Source organism: Xenopus laevis, chromosome 4L (assembly GCF_017654675.1).
Source record: "Xenopus laevis strain J_2021 chromosome 4L, Xenopus_laevis_v10.1, whole genome shotgun sequence".
Taxonomy (NCBI): Eukaryota; Metazoa; Chordata; class Amphibia; order Anura; family Pipidae; genus Xenopus; species Xenopus laevis.
The window spans coordinates 24,715,536-24,728,583 of NC_054377.1; the positions used below are offsets into that span (position 1 = coordinate 24,715,536).

Here is a 13,048-nt window from a genome sequence, read left to right on the forward strand (position 1 = left end):
GCACATCATAAAAGATTTTAACCAAAGAAATAGAATGGGCCAATCACAGGTGACTCTATGTAACCCAATGACCAATCACAGGACAGATCCTCAGCATCACAGAATGAGCCAATCACAGGTGACAATGTAACCCAATGACAGGACAGCTCCTGAGCGTCATAGAATGAGCCAATCACAGATGACTTCCCATGACAGCGCCCAATCACAGGGCAATTCCGGAACATATTGGTCAGAGCTCCTGAACATTTTCTTTTACTTTCTCACGTCGGCTGAGCTCCATGCTTACACTTCAAACATATTGTATGATGCTCGTCAGGAGCAAAGCATATTATTCACTGCTGCACTAAATTACATTAAAGAATATGAACAAACACGTTACACTATTACGAAAGCGCGACCTCAAATGAAATGCACGTTCGCTTTGGTGATAGAGCTGCGCATGCGTCAAATGTGTTGTCTTCCTGGGTTAGTGTTGACGCTGCGGAACAGCTGGTTCCGGGTGTTGGTGTGGTCTCATTGCTGTGTTGCTTCTTGTGCGGATCAATGAACATGGCGACAGTCGGCGCCGCAGAGGAGGAGGACAGTGCGAACAAGAGGAAAGCCCACGGAATGCTCAAACTTTACTATGGGATGACGGAAGAAGGAAAGACGGGCGAAAGGCACCTGGAACCTACAGATGTTGACGGAGTTCACTTCAATCCCGAGCTTTACCTCACCAAGGTGACGCGGCACAGTGACAGCGCATATTCACCTCATAATGACGTACATTTGCGTGACCGGAGGCATCTGTATTAGACCTGAATAGAGACATGCGACTGTATAATAATGTTGCACTGAAACCCCCGATATAAAATCTCACCCAAACCATATAGTCTCACCCCCGCCGTATAGTCTCACCCAAACCGCACCCCTTTTTTTTTTATAGTTTTTGAATTGCTTGCCTTCTTCTGACTGAGGATTCCCATCTTTCAAATGAGGGGTCACTGACCCCATCTAAAAACAAATGCTCTATATGGCTACACATGTATTGTTATTGCTACTTTTTATTACACATCTTTCTATTCAGACCCTCTCCTATTCATATTCCAGTCTCTTATTCAAACCAATGTATGGTTGCTAGGGTCATTTCGACCCTAGCAACCAGATTGATGAAATTGCAAACTGGAATAAAAAGCAAAATCTTTAAAAATGAATACCAATTAAAAAATTGTCAGACTATCACTCTCTGCATCGTACTAAAAGTTAAAGGTGAACAACCCCTTTAATATAATAGGGAGACAGGATTGGTAATGTGTAGCGGGAAAGTGGCTGGCTGAATGGGTGCAGAGTTGGAAGAATAGGTGCAAAGTTGGAAGAATAACTGCAAAGTTTTGAAGAATAGGTGCAGAGTTGGAAGAATAGGTGCAGAGTTGGAAGAATAGGTGCAGAGTTGGAAGAATAGGTGCATGAGGACAATAGAAAAAAGGGGCAGCATAGAGGTTAGGCAGTTATGTTAGTGTTGGGAAAATAGTTTTTGGGTATCAGCATAGGTTTCAGAACTGGGAATGTGCCTCACTTGGATTTTCTGCTCTGGTTTGGAATGTTAATGTAATGGGTGGACAGCCGAGAGGCAAGAAAGTTGTGGGCTGCAGCTAAACTTACCTCCTGCCCCCCCCCCCACCCTAATTGTCTTTCCACAGCGCCATGTGTATCACTGTAGGGAGAAAAGACGGCAGTGTAGAAAGACTAGACAGGTGTCAGTGTTGGCAGAATAGACAGTGGGTGCAGTGCTGAGAGAACAGATGGTGGGTGCCAGTGTAGAGAATAGACAGGAGGGGGGAGTGTATTTATGTAAAGTATATCAGTGTTCATAAAATAGTTGTATTTAAGTGTAGGTGGTGGTTGGTATCCATTTAGGGAGAATAGACAGGAGGGCAGTGTTCAGAGTAGGGTTGCACCGAATTCAGGATTCGGTTTGGGATTCGTCCTTTCTCAGCTGGATGCGTGCGAATCCTTCTGCCCAGCGCAACAGAATCCTAATTTGCATATGCAAATTAGAGATGGGAGGAAATCGTTAACTGAACCCTGATTTGCATATGCAAATTAGAGACAGGAGGAAATTGTTAACCTGATCCTTATTTGCATATGCAAATTGTATATGCAAATTAGGGACGGGGAGGGAAATCGTGTGACTTTTTGTCACAAAACAAGGAAGTAAAAAATGTTTTCTCCTTCCCATCTCTAATTTTCATATGCCGGATCTTTCGCGAAGGATTCGGCTGAACTAGGGATGCACCCAATCCAAATAGTGGATAGGGATGCACCGAATCCAAATAGTGGATAGGGATGCACCGAATCCAAATAGTGGATTCGGTGCATCCCTAGTTCAGAGACTAAGCAGGGTTTGCAGTGTTGGGAGGGTTGGTATGGAGTGCTAGAGAGACGAGGAGAGGGGCAGTGAGTTTTAGGATAATAGGAGGCATGCATCAGTGTAAGGAGAATAGAAAGGAGAGGCAGTGCAGAGAGAATAGGTAAAGTTTCAGGTTTGGAAATGTTTGCAGGGAAGGCACTGACTGGGTATGGACTGCTCCTTTTTATTTTCTACTTACCTGGATTTTATCTTAAAAAATGTAGCCAGAGAAGGCAATACATGGAAGTAGGCCTGTAATATTTGTGAAATATACTGCTAATGTGCCACCAGTCTACAAGGCAGAAAACATTTTCCCCATGTGTTTGTGATGCTCCAGACTTAGACCATGGCCCATCTTGCTTTGCCACACCTTAATGGCAACAACAAAGCCTTAAGGGTTTTTATTGCATTATTTAGTGTAATTTAGGGAATGATATTTGTTTCAATAATAAGTTGATTGTGGGCATATAGTTTAGGGTCTCATTACAGAGCCAATGCAGATACCTGCCTCAGCACACACATACACTGTAGCATCGCAAGGTATCATTGAATAAAAAATGTCATTATAAATCATGCATTTAGTGATTCTTTATGTGCTGTCTTTATGCAGCTGAGGAAGGAGAGCTCATTATCCCAGCTTATGGATGTGGAGGCTGATATGGTTCGCCAGATCCGATCTCTTGACAGTGAAATGCAGACATTGGTGTATGAGAATTATAATAAATTCATATCGGCAACAGGTAAGGGAATATTTGCAAAGCTTTCTTATATGTATTAGTGACACTAAGCAGCGGGAGGTGCAGACACCTGGAGGCACATTTATCAAGGGTCGAATTTCAAATTCATGTTCAGTTTTTAAAAACCTCCCATAAATTTGAAATTCAAACATTCAAAATTTATTTTAAAAAAAATGTAATTCTTTAAACTCGGATGAATGGAATTGACCAGTAAACGTGAATTGAATTCGATTTGAATTTTAGAAACTCGGCAGGTTTAAGGGGGCGAATAGTCGAATTTGAGTTCTTAAAGGGCTAGAGTATGATAAATCTCGAAAATCGAATTAGAATTTTTTTTAAAAAAACTCGAATCGAGTTAGTGCAGGGCAACACTGCATTATATTTTTATTACTTTAAAACAATTTCATTTTTTGATATTACTGGTCCTTTAAGGTAGCCATACACAGATAGATTTTAGCTGCTGATTCAGGTCCTTTAGACCCATTCAACAGCTCCTATTCCCACTATGGAAATAAGTGGGCATACTGGGGGGGATATGCTCATTTGTCGGCCTTGACAAACGAGCAGATCTAATAGTGTATGTCTAGGATTACTGTAATTCTTATTCTACTTTTTTAAAACCAGTTAGGAGCTTTGTTACATGAATAAAAAAGATGCAAATGTATTCTGCATGCTAAAAATTTTAGCAAAAAAGTTGGCAAGCGTTATTTGTTTTTGAGAATAGGGACAGAATGACAGCAACTGTTGTTTCCAAATTGACAGATACAATTCGTAAAATGAAGAATGACTTCAAGAAGATGGAAGATGAAATGGATGGACTGGCCACAAACATGGCAGTTATCACTGAATTCAGTGCTCGAATCAGCAGTACACTACAAGAGAGGCATCAGCAGATCACTAAACTGAGTGGTAAGGTGGGAAAGGTTCAGAACACTAGTCTTTTGGCTAGTGGGATGGGGTAAATACCTGTAGAATGCATGCATTTGAGGATATTAGTTCAATCATGTTGAACTTAAATGAAGGCTAGCCAGATCCCTCAGCCAATGTATACTAATGTGATTTTTTTTAAGAGAGCTAAAGAAATCGCTGCACTGGTTATTCTTCCTTCTGTTAAACTCCCTGCCTTTTTTCTCTCTCTCCCCTATTCAGGCACACACTTGTTTTATTTTATTTATTTATTTTTCTATTTTTTTCATTATTATTTTATTATTCATTTTATTTTATTAGGCACCCTGCGTATTTGTACATGCATATCTATGGTATATCCTTTTTTTTATTATATAATTATTTTATTTATTTATTGTTTTCATTTTTATTTTATTTTATTAGGCACCCTGCTTATTTTTACATGTATATCTATGGTATATCCTTTTTTTTTTTTTTTTCTCCCCTCAAGGTGTTCACACACTATTGCGGAAATTGCAGTTCCTTTTCGAACTCCCTGCTCGTCTTAAAAAGTGCATAGAGTTGGGAGCTTATGCCCAGGCTGTGTCCTACCACTCAAAAGCCAGGAGTGTTCTTCAGCAGTACCAGCATATGCCTTCATTTCATGGAATTCAGACAGACTGTCAGGCTATTATGGCAGGCCTGGCAGACACTCTTCGGCAAAGATTCAGGTGTCAGCGCTTCCATTAACTTTTTGTATTACACATTATCATTATAAAGCTAGTAGATGCTCCAATTCTTATTTCAGGCTTCTTGAATCCTAGTTCCAAGATGCCTACAATGAAGGTTTTTTTCACAATGAGATTTTACTCAATCCTTTGAGTAAGTGAAATGAAACAGGAGCCTCCACTTGGTTTCAGCTCATTTTGAGTCAATTTATGGGGGTGGAAAAATGTAATTACTGCAAACATTTGCTTAGCACCATTAATTAAGATTAAGGTTTTTTTTTTAAAGGGATACTGTCATAGGAAAAAAATTTTTTTCAAAATGCATCACACTGAAATCTGTTTGTCAAAAGAGCAAACAGATTTTTTTAAATTTAATTTTATAATCTGACCTGGGGTTAGACATATTCAGTTTCCCAGCTGCTCCCAGTAATGTGCTGGCTCTTTCTGAAAGCACATGACCAGGCAAAATTACCTGAGATGGCTGCTTACACACCAATATTACAATTGAAAAAAAATACACTTGCTGGTTCAGGAATTCAATTTTATATTGTAGAGTGAATTATTTGCAGTGTAAACAGTGTAATTTAGAAATAAAAACTACATCATAAAAATCATCCCTTTAACTTTTTAGAAGAGTAATTCCTGATTTTTCTGTACGTTACAGAAGTGACACCTTTCCCCTGTAGGAGAATGATGTTTGCACCTACCTTTACCATAGCTAACCTAACATAGTTTCTCTTGAGTGACATCCCTGTTTTACTTTTTATCCACAGGGATCCCGCTTCATCCCCACAGGAACTCTCTGAGTGTGTTGATATGCTCCTAAATCTAGAGGAACCAGCCCACCTTCTTTGTGATGAGTTCCTGACCCATGGACGTGGAAGACTGGCTTCCCACCTTTCTGATCTGCAAGAATCGGGTGATATACTGGAGTTTGTTGACAGAGGATGTGGTGGTTTTATCAGTGATGCCTGTTTGTTGGCAGCTTCCTATCAAAGCTTGTTCTCTAAAGAGTCCGGCAGTACAGCACAGATGGCCGAAGCAAAGTTGACTGTGTTCTTGGAAGAACTTAGCACAGGTTATTTTGAGCTGGTTGAGAAGAGATTGCGGCAAGAGAAAAGTCTGGGAGATAACTCACTGTTAGTCCGGGCTCTAGACAGGTTCCACAGGCGATTGCAGGCTCCATCTAAGCTAGTCCCTGGGTGTGGCTTTAATCGCCGCGGCACAGAGATTGTGGTGAGGGCAGCCCAAGAGCGACTTACTCAGTACCTTCAAGCACTTGAAGACTTTTTCCAAGGCTGCCTAACAGATGTGCGACAGGCATTAGCAGCCCCCCGGCTTCCTGGGAAGGAAATGCCAGCACTTGGGGATCTACTGGCAGGACTATCAGCATCTGTTCTGAACCAGATAAAAACAGTTTTAGCTGCTGTGCATCTCTTCACCGCTAAAGACGTGGCATTTTCAGATAAACCCTATTTTAAGGTAAGCATAATTCACAATTTCTGGGAAATACACCTTTGTTATGTCTATAGCGATACTGTTTTAAATCAAATTTTTTTTGTCTCTTAGGGTGAATTCTGCAGTCAAGGTGTTCGTGAGGGTCTGATTGTTGCATTCATTAAGTCCGTGTGTCAAACAGCCCGGCAGTTCTGTGAAGTCCCTGGAGAAAAAGGAACCAGCACACCACCAGCTCTGCTCCTGCTTCTTTCTCGGCTCTGCCTGGATTATGAAACCTCTACAATCAGCTACATTCTAACCCTGACTGATGAGCAGTTTCTTGGACAGGTTTCTTCCCTATTATCTCTTTTAGATATCTCACTTATTAAAATTATATAAAACAAATATACACATTGAATGTTCTGTCGTTCCTTATATAAAAATCTTTCTTTTCTTTTGCCTTAAATGCTTTAATCTCTCCTTAATTTTGCTGGTGTTTGTTTTCCTTTAGGATCATTCTCCTGTTACCCCCGTGAGTTCACTCTGTTCCTTGGCTCGTTCCACTGCACAGACCCTTCTCAATCAGTTTGTTAAGTCTCAGGGTCTGGTTGTGTCCCAGATGCTTCGCAAAAGTGTAGAGACACGAGATTGGGTTGCAACAATTGAGCCACGGAATGTCCGTGCTGTCATGAAGAGGGTCGTAGAGGACATCACAGGAGTAGATGTTCAGGTGATAAAAATAAAAGTTACTGTTGGTTGTTATAAGTTGGTACAACCTAGGTGACCTGTGTATGTACTTATCCAATATATTGCTTCCTTAGGTTGGGTTGTTATACGAGGAGGGTGTCCGAAAAGCTCACAGCAGTGATTCCAGCAAACGCACCTTCTCCGTATATAGTAGTTCTCGCTTGCAGGGCAGATACGCACAGAGCTACACTCCAAGGTAAGCTTGCGGCTGTTAAAGTGGACCTGTCACCCAGACACACAAATCTGTATAATAAAAGTCCTTTTCAAATTAAACATGAAATCCAATTTCTATTTTTTATTAAAGCATTCATAGCTGTTGTAAGCTCATTTAAAAATCTCAGCTGTCAATCAAATATTGTCTGCCCCTCCTCTATGCCTTAGGCAGACAATTACTTTCACTTTATATTCAGCACTTCCTACTTCACTGCTCTCCACACATTTCACCGTTCCCTTAACAGTTTAATTGTGTAGCCAGTGCATGGGGATGGACATCAGGTCCTCCGTTTTGGTGCACAAACAAGATTCTGAGATGATGCAAGGCTTGCCTTAATAACAGTGTCCACAAAATGGCTCCTGTCTGCTTGCTATAATAATGAATTCCAAGACTGAAGGAAACAAGATTCAAATAATTTGTGTAGTGTAATTAAAGTTCATTTTGCTTGAATAATGTGATAAAATAGGATTCTGAATAATTTTATTGGATGACGGGTCCCCTTTAAGTGTACACACTATTATAATGACATAAAAGATCTTGTTATAATCTGTTGTAAATTCTAATATTATACTGTTTACTAACCGCTGCCAGGGAGATGTCACCTTAACTGTGAAAACTCTGCCTAGAGTTGATGGTATTTGTGGTAGAAGAGTTTTAGGAGGGGCAGCGATTACATAGGTTTGCAATTTTTTGTGTTTTTTCAGTTGCTTAGCTATTTATTCAACAGCTTTCTAGTTTGGTATTTCAACTGCTATATGGTTTCTAGGGTCCTTTTCACCCTAGCATCCAGTGGTTTGAGTGACAGACTGAATTATAACTGAACGAGGCCTGAATACAAGTATAAGTAATAAACAGTAACAACAAAATTGTAGCCCCACTGAGTAAAAGTCTTTTGACTGCTGGGTTCAGTAACCCCTATTTAAAAGCTGGAATGAGGCAAAAGAGGAAGGCAAATGGTAAGTTGCTTGAAATAGGATTTTCTATAACATTGCATAAAGGTGAACTACACACTTTACTACACTACACACACTTTAGATCTGTTTTCAAAACCAGTAGCATACTTTATAGCAGCTAGCTACAACAATCAAATCCTATAGAATCCCACAGCTGCTTTGAAGGACAAGAAAAGCCAATTTGAGCAATGCAAAGCAGAGTAAAGGTGGCCATACACGGAGAGATCTGCTTGTTTGGCGATGTTGCCAAATGAGCGGTTCTCTCTCCGATATGCCCACCTTGAGGTGGGCAATATCGGACTGTTACGATTGTGGGCCCTATGGCCCAACGATCGGATCCTAACGAATGGAAACGGACGGTCGGATCACGGGACCGCATCAACAAACAGATGCGGCAGCGATCCAACGGGATTTTTTGTCCCATCCGATCGAGATCTGCCCAACTTTCGGGGGGCTCCATACATGGGCCAATAAGCTGCCGACTCGGTCTGTCGGCAGCTTTTAGCAGCCCGTATATGGCCACCTTAAGCCACTAACATTTTACTCTGCTGTGCCTGCAGTCTAATGGTAGGACTACATGGACGTTTTCGGCGCAATCCGACGTGCTGTGACAAAACGCATGCAACGGAAATAAGGTAAGAGATAGAAATGTCGGATGAAGTCGCAGCGTTGATACGCTGCATCTGACAGTTGTGTTGCGTCGGATCAATATGCGTTTTGTCTCAGCGCGTCAGTTCGCACTGAAAACATCCGTGTAGTCCTTAGTCTGTGCTGACAACTTGGAAAGGTAAGAAACACTGCTGCTCTGTGCTCTGGTTTTTTTTTCTTCCCCTGAGCTGGTGCATTTTTTTTACTTAGAGGAGCACCGGCCTGGGGAAAGAACTTGGCAATTGAATTAGTTTTGGGGTGCCTAACATATTTGCTATCTGTTATGTTTTGTTTTTTTAGTCATCCAGTACTTCAGCCTTTAAACATTACATTTTGGGCTAACTAACTGTATTAGAAATATTTTTATATTGCACAGCCTATTTACCCAGTTTTTATTTTTACACTGAACTGTTCCTTTGAAGGCTCCTGTATAGACGAGTATTTTATCATATATACAGGATTTAAAATAAAAGGTATTAAAATCAGCTTTTTTTTTTTTAAAAAAAAGGATATTACCTTTTTTGTGTGCACACATGACAATGAGCTACATTGCTGTCCCTTACTGGAGACTTTGAATTGCTAATGGGTAGGAAGCACTGCTGGTGCTTTCCAGTTTTGTGTAATATTTTGCTGGGCTTCTCCTTAGATACCAAGGATTACTATGCTTGGGATGATACGCTTATTTAGATGAAGCATAAAATATTTGTATTACCAACAGTGGCAAATGACACCTTAAAGGGAAAGTTAAGTCTAAAATAGAATAAAGCTAGAAATGCTGTATTTTGTATACTAATGTGGATTTTATAGTTTTTGTATTGTTTTATACAAACTTTCTCCAACTCAGCAGAACCAGTGGCTGCAGCAAAATAATCCTCCAAATAGAATCCCAGTTTATCTGTTTAAATCTGGCTCCATGATCTTTGTCCCTGCAGCTGGAGTTGGAAACAGTAAAGGGGATGTAAAAGCAAAAATAAAATCTAATACAGATCTCTACACAGTCGCCAACTGCTCTACAGGGAAACAAACAAAGCTGCTTGAGTTCTGCATGGCTGGGAAGTAAGGTCGGGGGCTCCCCCTGCTGTTCATAAGTATGATTGTTTCCCCGCTCAGCAGTTAGGGACCGTCTGACAATTCCTATCCACAGCAGTAAATGAAGGGGGAATTTCACTGCATACAGTCAGGTTTCTTTAATCCTTTTAATTAAAGTATATTGGAGATAAGTTTCTTTTCCATTGAAGAAAGTAAAAATGGGATTTTATTTTTTTGCCTCCACATGCTCTTTAAATCCTTCCCATTCCGCAATACACGCTGTAAAAAATATTTGCAATGATAAATGCTGCCACTAGATGGTACAGCTGAGCTTTTCAGATAACTAAATTATCACACTCTCCGTTTTTCCAATGGCTTTTTTTTGGGAAGTGCCGCCGTCGCTGCTTTTGATTTTCTATAGTTCATCTATAGAAATTTAAAATTGCTTAGATCTCCAAAAGCCATAATATCCTTAATAAAGGGACTGGATATGCTGCAGTCCTGTACGTTCCTTGTCTGTGGTCAGTAGCAGTTTATTTGTGGCTCAGTTTAAAAAAACAGGGCTAGGTTATAGAGGTAATGGCCTTCTCTTTAACCATTATTTTATAAAAACATCTTTCCCATGCAGTGCTCCCATGGACACCAACCTGTTGAGCAACATCCAGAAATTGTTCTCAGAAAGGATCGACATCTTCAGCACCGTCCAGTTCAACAAGGTAAACAAAACACTTGTTTGTATTCTAACTTGTGATCTGTCAGTCTTCTGTCATATCTATCCTTGAAATTGTCTGCATTCTGTTCTTGTTCTGGTATACACTGTTTATAAATATCTTAAAGGGAAACTGTCATGGGAATAAATGTTTTTCCAAAAACACACCAGTTAATAGTGCTGCTCCAGCAGAATTCTGCACTGAAATCCATTTCTCAAAAGAGCAAACAGATTTTTTTATATTCAATTTTGAAATCTGACATGGGGCTAGACATATTGTCAATTTCCCAGCTTCCCCCAGTCATGTGACTTGTGCCTGCACTTTAGGATGGAACTACTTTCTGGCAGGCTGTTATTTCTCCTACTTAATGTAACTGAATCAGTTTCCGTGGGACTTGGCTTTTACTATTGAGTGCAGGTCCGGACTGAGAATGAAAATAGGCATTTCAGGTACACAGAGGCCCAATCAGCCCACGCAGAGGCCCAAATGGCCTCCACCAGCCCACTAAATACTGACTATCTATGGCACCTTATAGCAGCCCCTCTGGCATTTGCCAGAACCCACAGATTGCCAGTTTGGGCCTGATTGAGTGCTGTTCTTAGATCTACCAGGCAGCTGTTATCTTGTGTTAGGGAGCTGCTATCTGGTTACCTTCAGATTGTTGTTGAAGTGAGCGGGTGATATCACTCCAACTTGCAGTACAGCAGTAAAGAGTGACTGAAGTTTATCAGAGCACAAGTCACATGACTGGGGGCAGGTGGGACACTGACAATATGTATATCCCATGTCAAATTTCAAAATTGAATATAAAAAAATCTGTTTGCTCTTTTGAAAAATGGATTTCAGCGCAGAATTCTGCTGGAGCAGCACTATTAACCGATGCCTTTTGAAAAAAACATGTTTTCCCATGACAGTGTCCCTTTAAATTGTGAGGGGGGAAAACTTATAATTACTTTTCACCCTGTATTTAGAATTTCCCGGTTTAGTACTCCACCCACTTCCTACAGGTTTCATTATTTGTTCTGTTCCCTCAGGTTTCCATACTTACTGGCATCATTAAGATCAGCTTAAAGACATTCCTGGAGTGCGTCCGGCTACGCACATTTGGTCGTTACGGCTTGCAGCAGATTCAGGTGGACTGTCATTACTTGCAACTTTATTTGTGGCGCTTTGTGAGCGATGAGAATCTGGTCCACTGTCTGTTGGATGAAGTGATGGGAAGTGCCGCCCATCGCTGCCTGGATCCAGCACCCATGGAACAGAGTGTTATTGAAGTGATCTGTGAGAGGGGTTGATGGCTGCTGTTTTGCCAATGTAAATATTGAAACTAGTTGATGTGTGCTTCTCATATTCAGATCTATTCTCCTTATGCTGACTTGAGTAGTAAAGAAAATGGGACACCTTTAAGAGGGGCAGTGTACACCTAAAACAGCTTTGCTAAAAATAAACGCAATAAAGAGGACTTATTGAAAATGTGTCGTCTGATCTTTAAGGTTAAAAATATACATTTTCCTTTTTTTTCACGCAACTTACGCCTTCTATAAAGAGGGTCATTTATGCAAAGGGAGATAAACCATCCCCTCGGCTTCCTAAGCTGCAGTCTTTGAGATGAGGAGCAGCTCATTGCACAAAGGCTTCTGCCCCCTGGGATCGTATGATTCACGGTGCACACAAACATATACTTGTTAGGTCACATGAGCCAATTAACAGACAGATGTGTCTTAATAAAAATGTAAAATTCAATAATAGAGAGAGTGAGAGTGAACCACGCCGACGCGCGTTTCGCTAAAGCTTTGTCACAGCCTTGACAAAGCTTTTGCGAAACGCACGTCGGCGTGGTTCACGCTCACTCTCTCTATAATTATAATCCTTACTCTTTTAAATTAATTACAAGAGTTACCGATTAGCAAACTCCTTTTTATCCTTTCTTCCTTTTCACAAGACTTGGGCAATTGTGTTTTTTTAGGAAAGACGGAAAACAATTCAAGTTAGAAAAGGTATTATTTAGACCACAGTTCCCCACGTTCTGCCTTCTTGTGGTAATCCCAGGGTCTAGATAGCAAAATGACCAGACAGTAACAAACGGGATGACTCCACCACTATCTCTTTCTTCCAATTCTAATCTTAATATATTGCAAGTGTGAATGTGATACATTTCTTGAATCTGTTGTTACATTGTATATCCTGCCAATCAAAAATCACGTGACTTGTCACTAAACATTTTCCCCTTCCCACCCCTAATTTGCATATGCAAATCAGGATTCAGTGCATCCCTAATAGTTTTCATTTAAAAAAATAGACAGGTGAAAGTAATAAGAAACATGTATATCAGGCAATCAACAGGTAACTGCTCCAGCAATGCAATGACACCAGTTACATGTACCCACACTTGCCTTCATGTGCACCCAGTAGAATACCTGTAAGAAGGAGCCACATATTGTACAGCTCTTACCAAATATGTTGCAATGTTCAGGCCAGTAGTGGAGGCAGATACAAGAGGAGTGGAGCCAGTAAGGGAGAGGTACCATCAGTAACTGTCACTGAAGATGCAGAAAGCAAGAATTCTGTACT

The 13,048-nt window shown here is 40.6% G+C and overlaps 1 protein-coding gene across 1 annotated transcript; it reads left to right on the top strand.

The window, feature by feature from the left end:
• Positions 1–254: 254 nt before the first annotated feature.
• On the top strand, positions 255–11,950 carry vps51.L (VPS51 GARP complex subunit L homeolog). The gene is made up of 10 exons (XM_018257576.2): positions 255–720; positions 3,000–3,129; positions 3,889–4,035; positions 4,523–4,742; positions 5,513–6,221; positions 6,309–6,524; positions 6,688–6,906; positions 6,998–7,119; positions 10,396–10,483; positions 11,512–11,950. The coding sequence occupies exons 1-10, from the start codon at positions 409–411 to the stop codon at positions 11,770–11,772; spliced, it is 2,424 nt and encodes an 807-aa protein (XP_018113065.1). The 5' UTR covers positions 255–408; the 3' UTR covers positions 11,773–11,950.
• The last annotated feature ends 1,098 nt before the right edge of the window (positions 11,951–13,048 follow it).

Excerpts from the sequence above, each read along its gene's own strand:
- vps51.L (XM_018257576.2), top strand. The coding sequence starts at position 409 with ATGCACGTTCGCTTTGGTGATAGAGCTGCGCATGCGTCAAATGTGTTG. Across the intron at positions 721-2,999 it reads CCGAGCTTTACCTCACCAAG|CTGAGGAAGGAGAGCTCATT; the intron begins GTGACGCGGCAC and ends GTCTTTATGCAG. Across the intron at positions 3,130-3,888 it reads TAAATTCATATCGGCAACAG|ATACAATTCGTAAAATGAAG; the intron begins GTAAGGGAATAT and ends CCAAATTGACAG.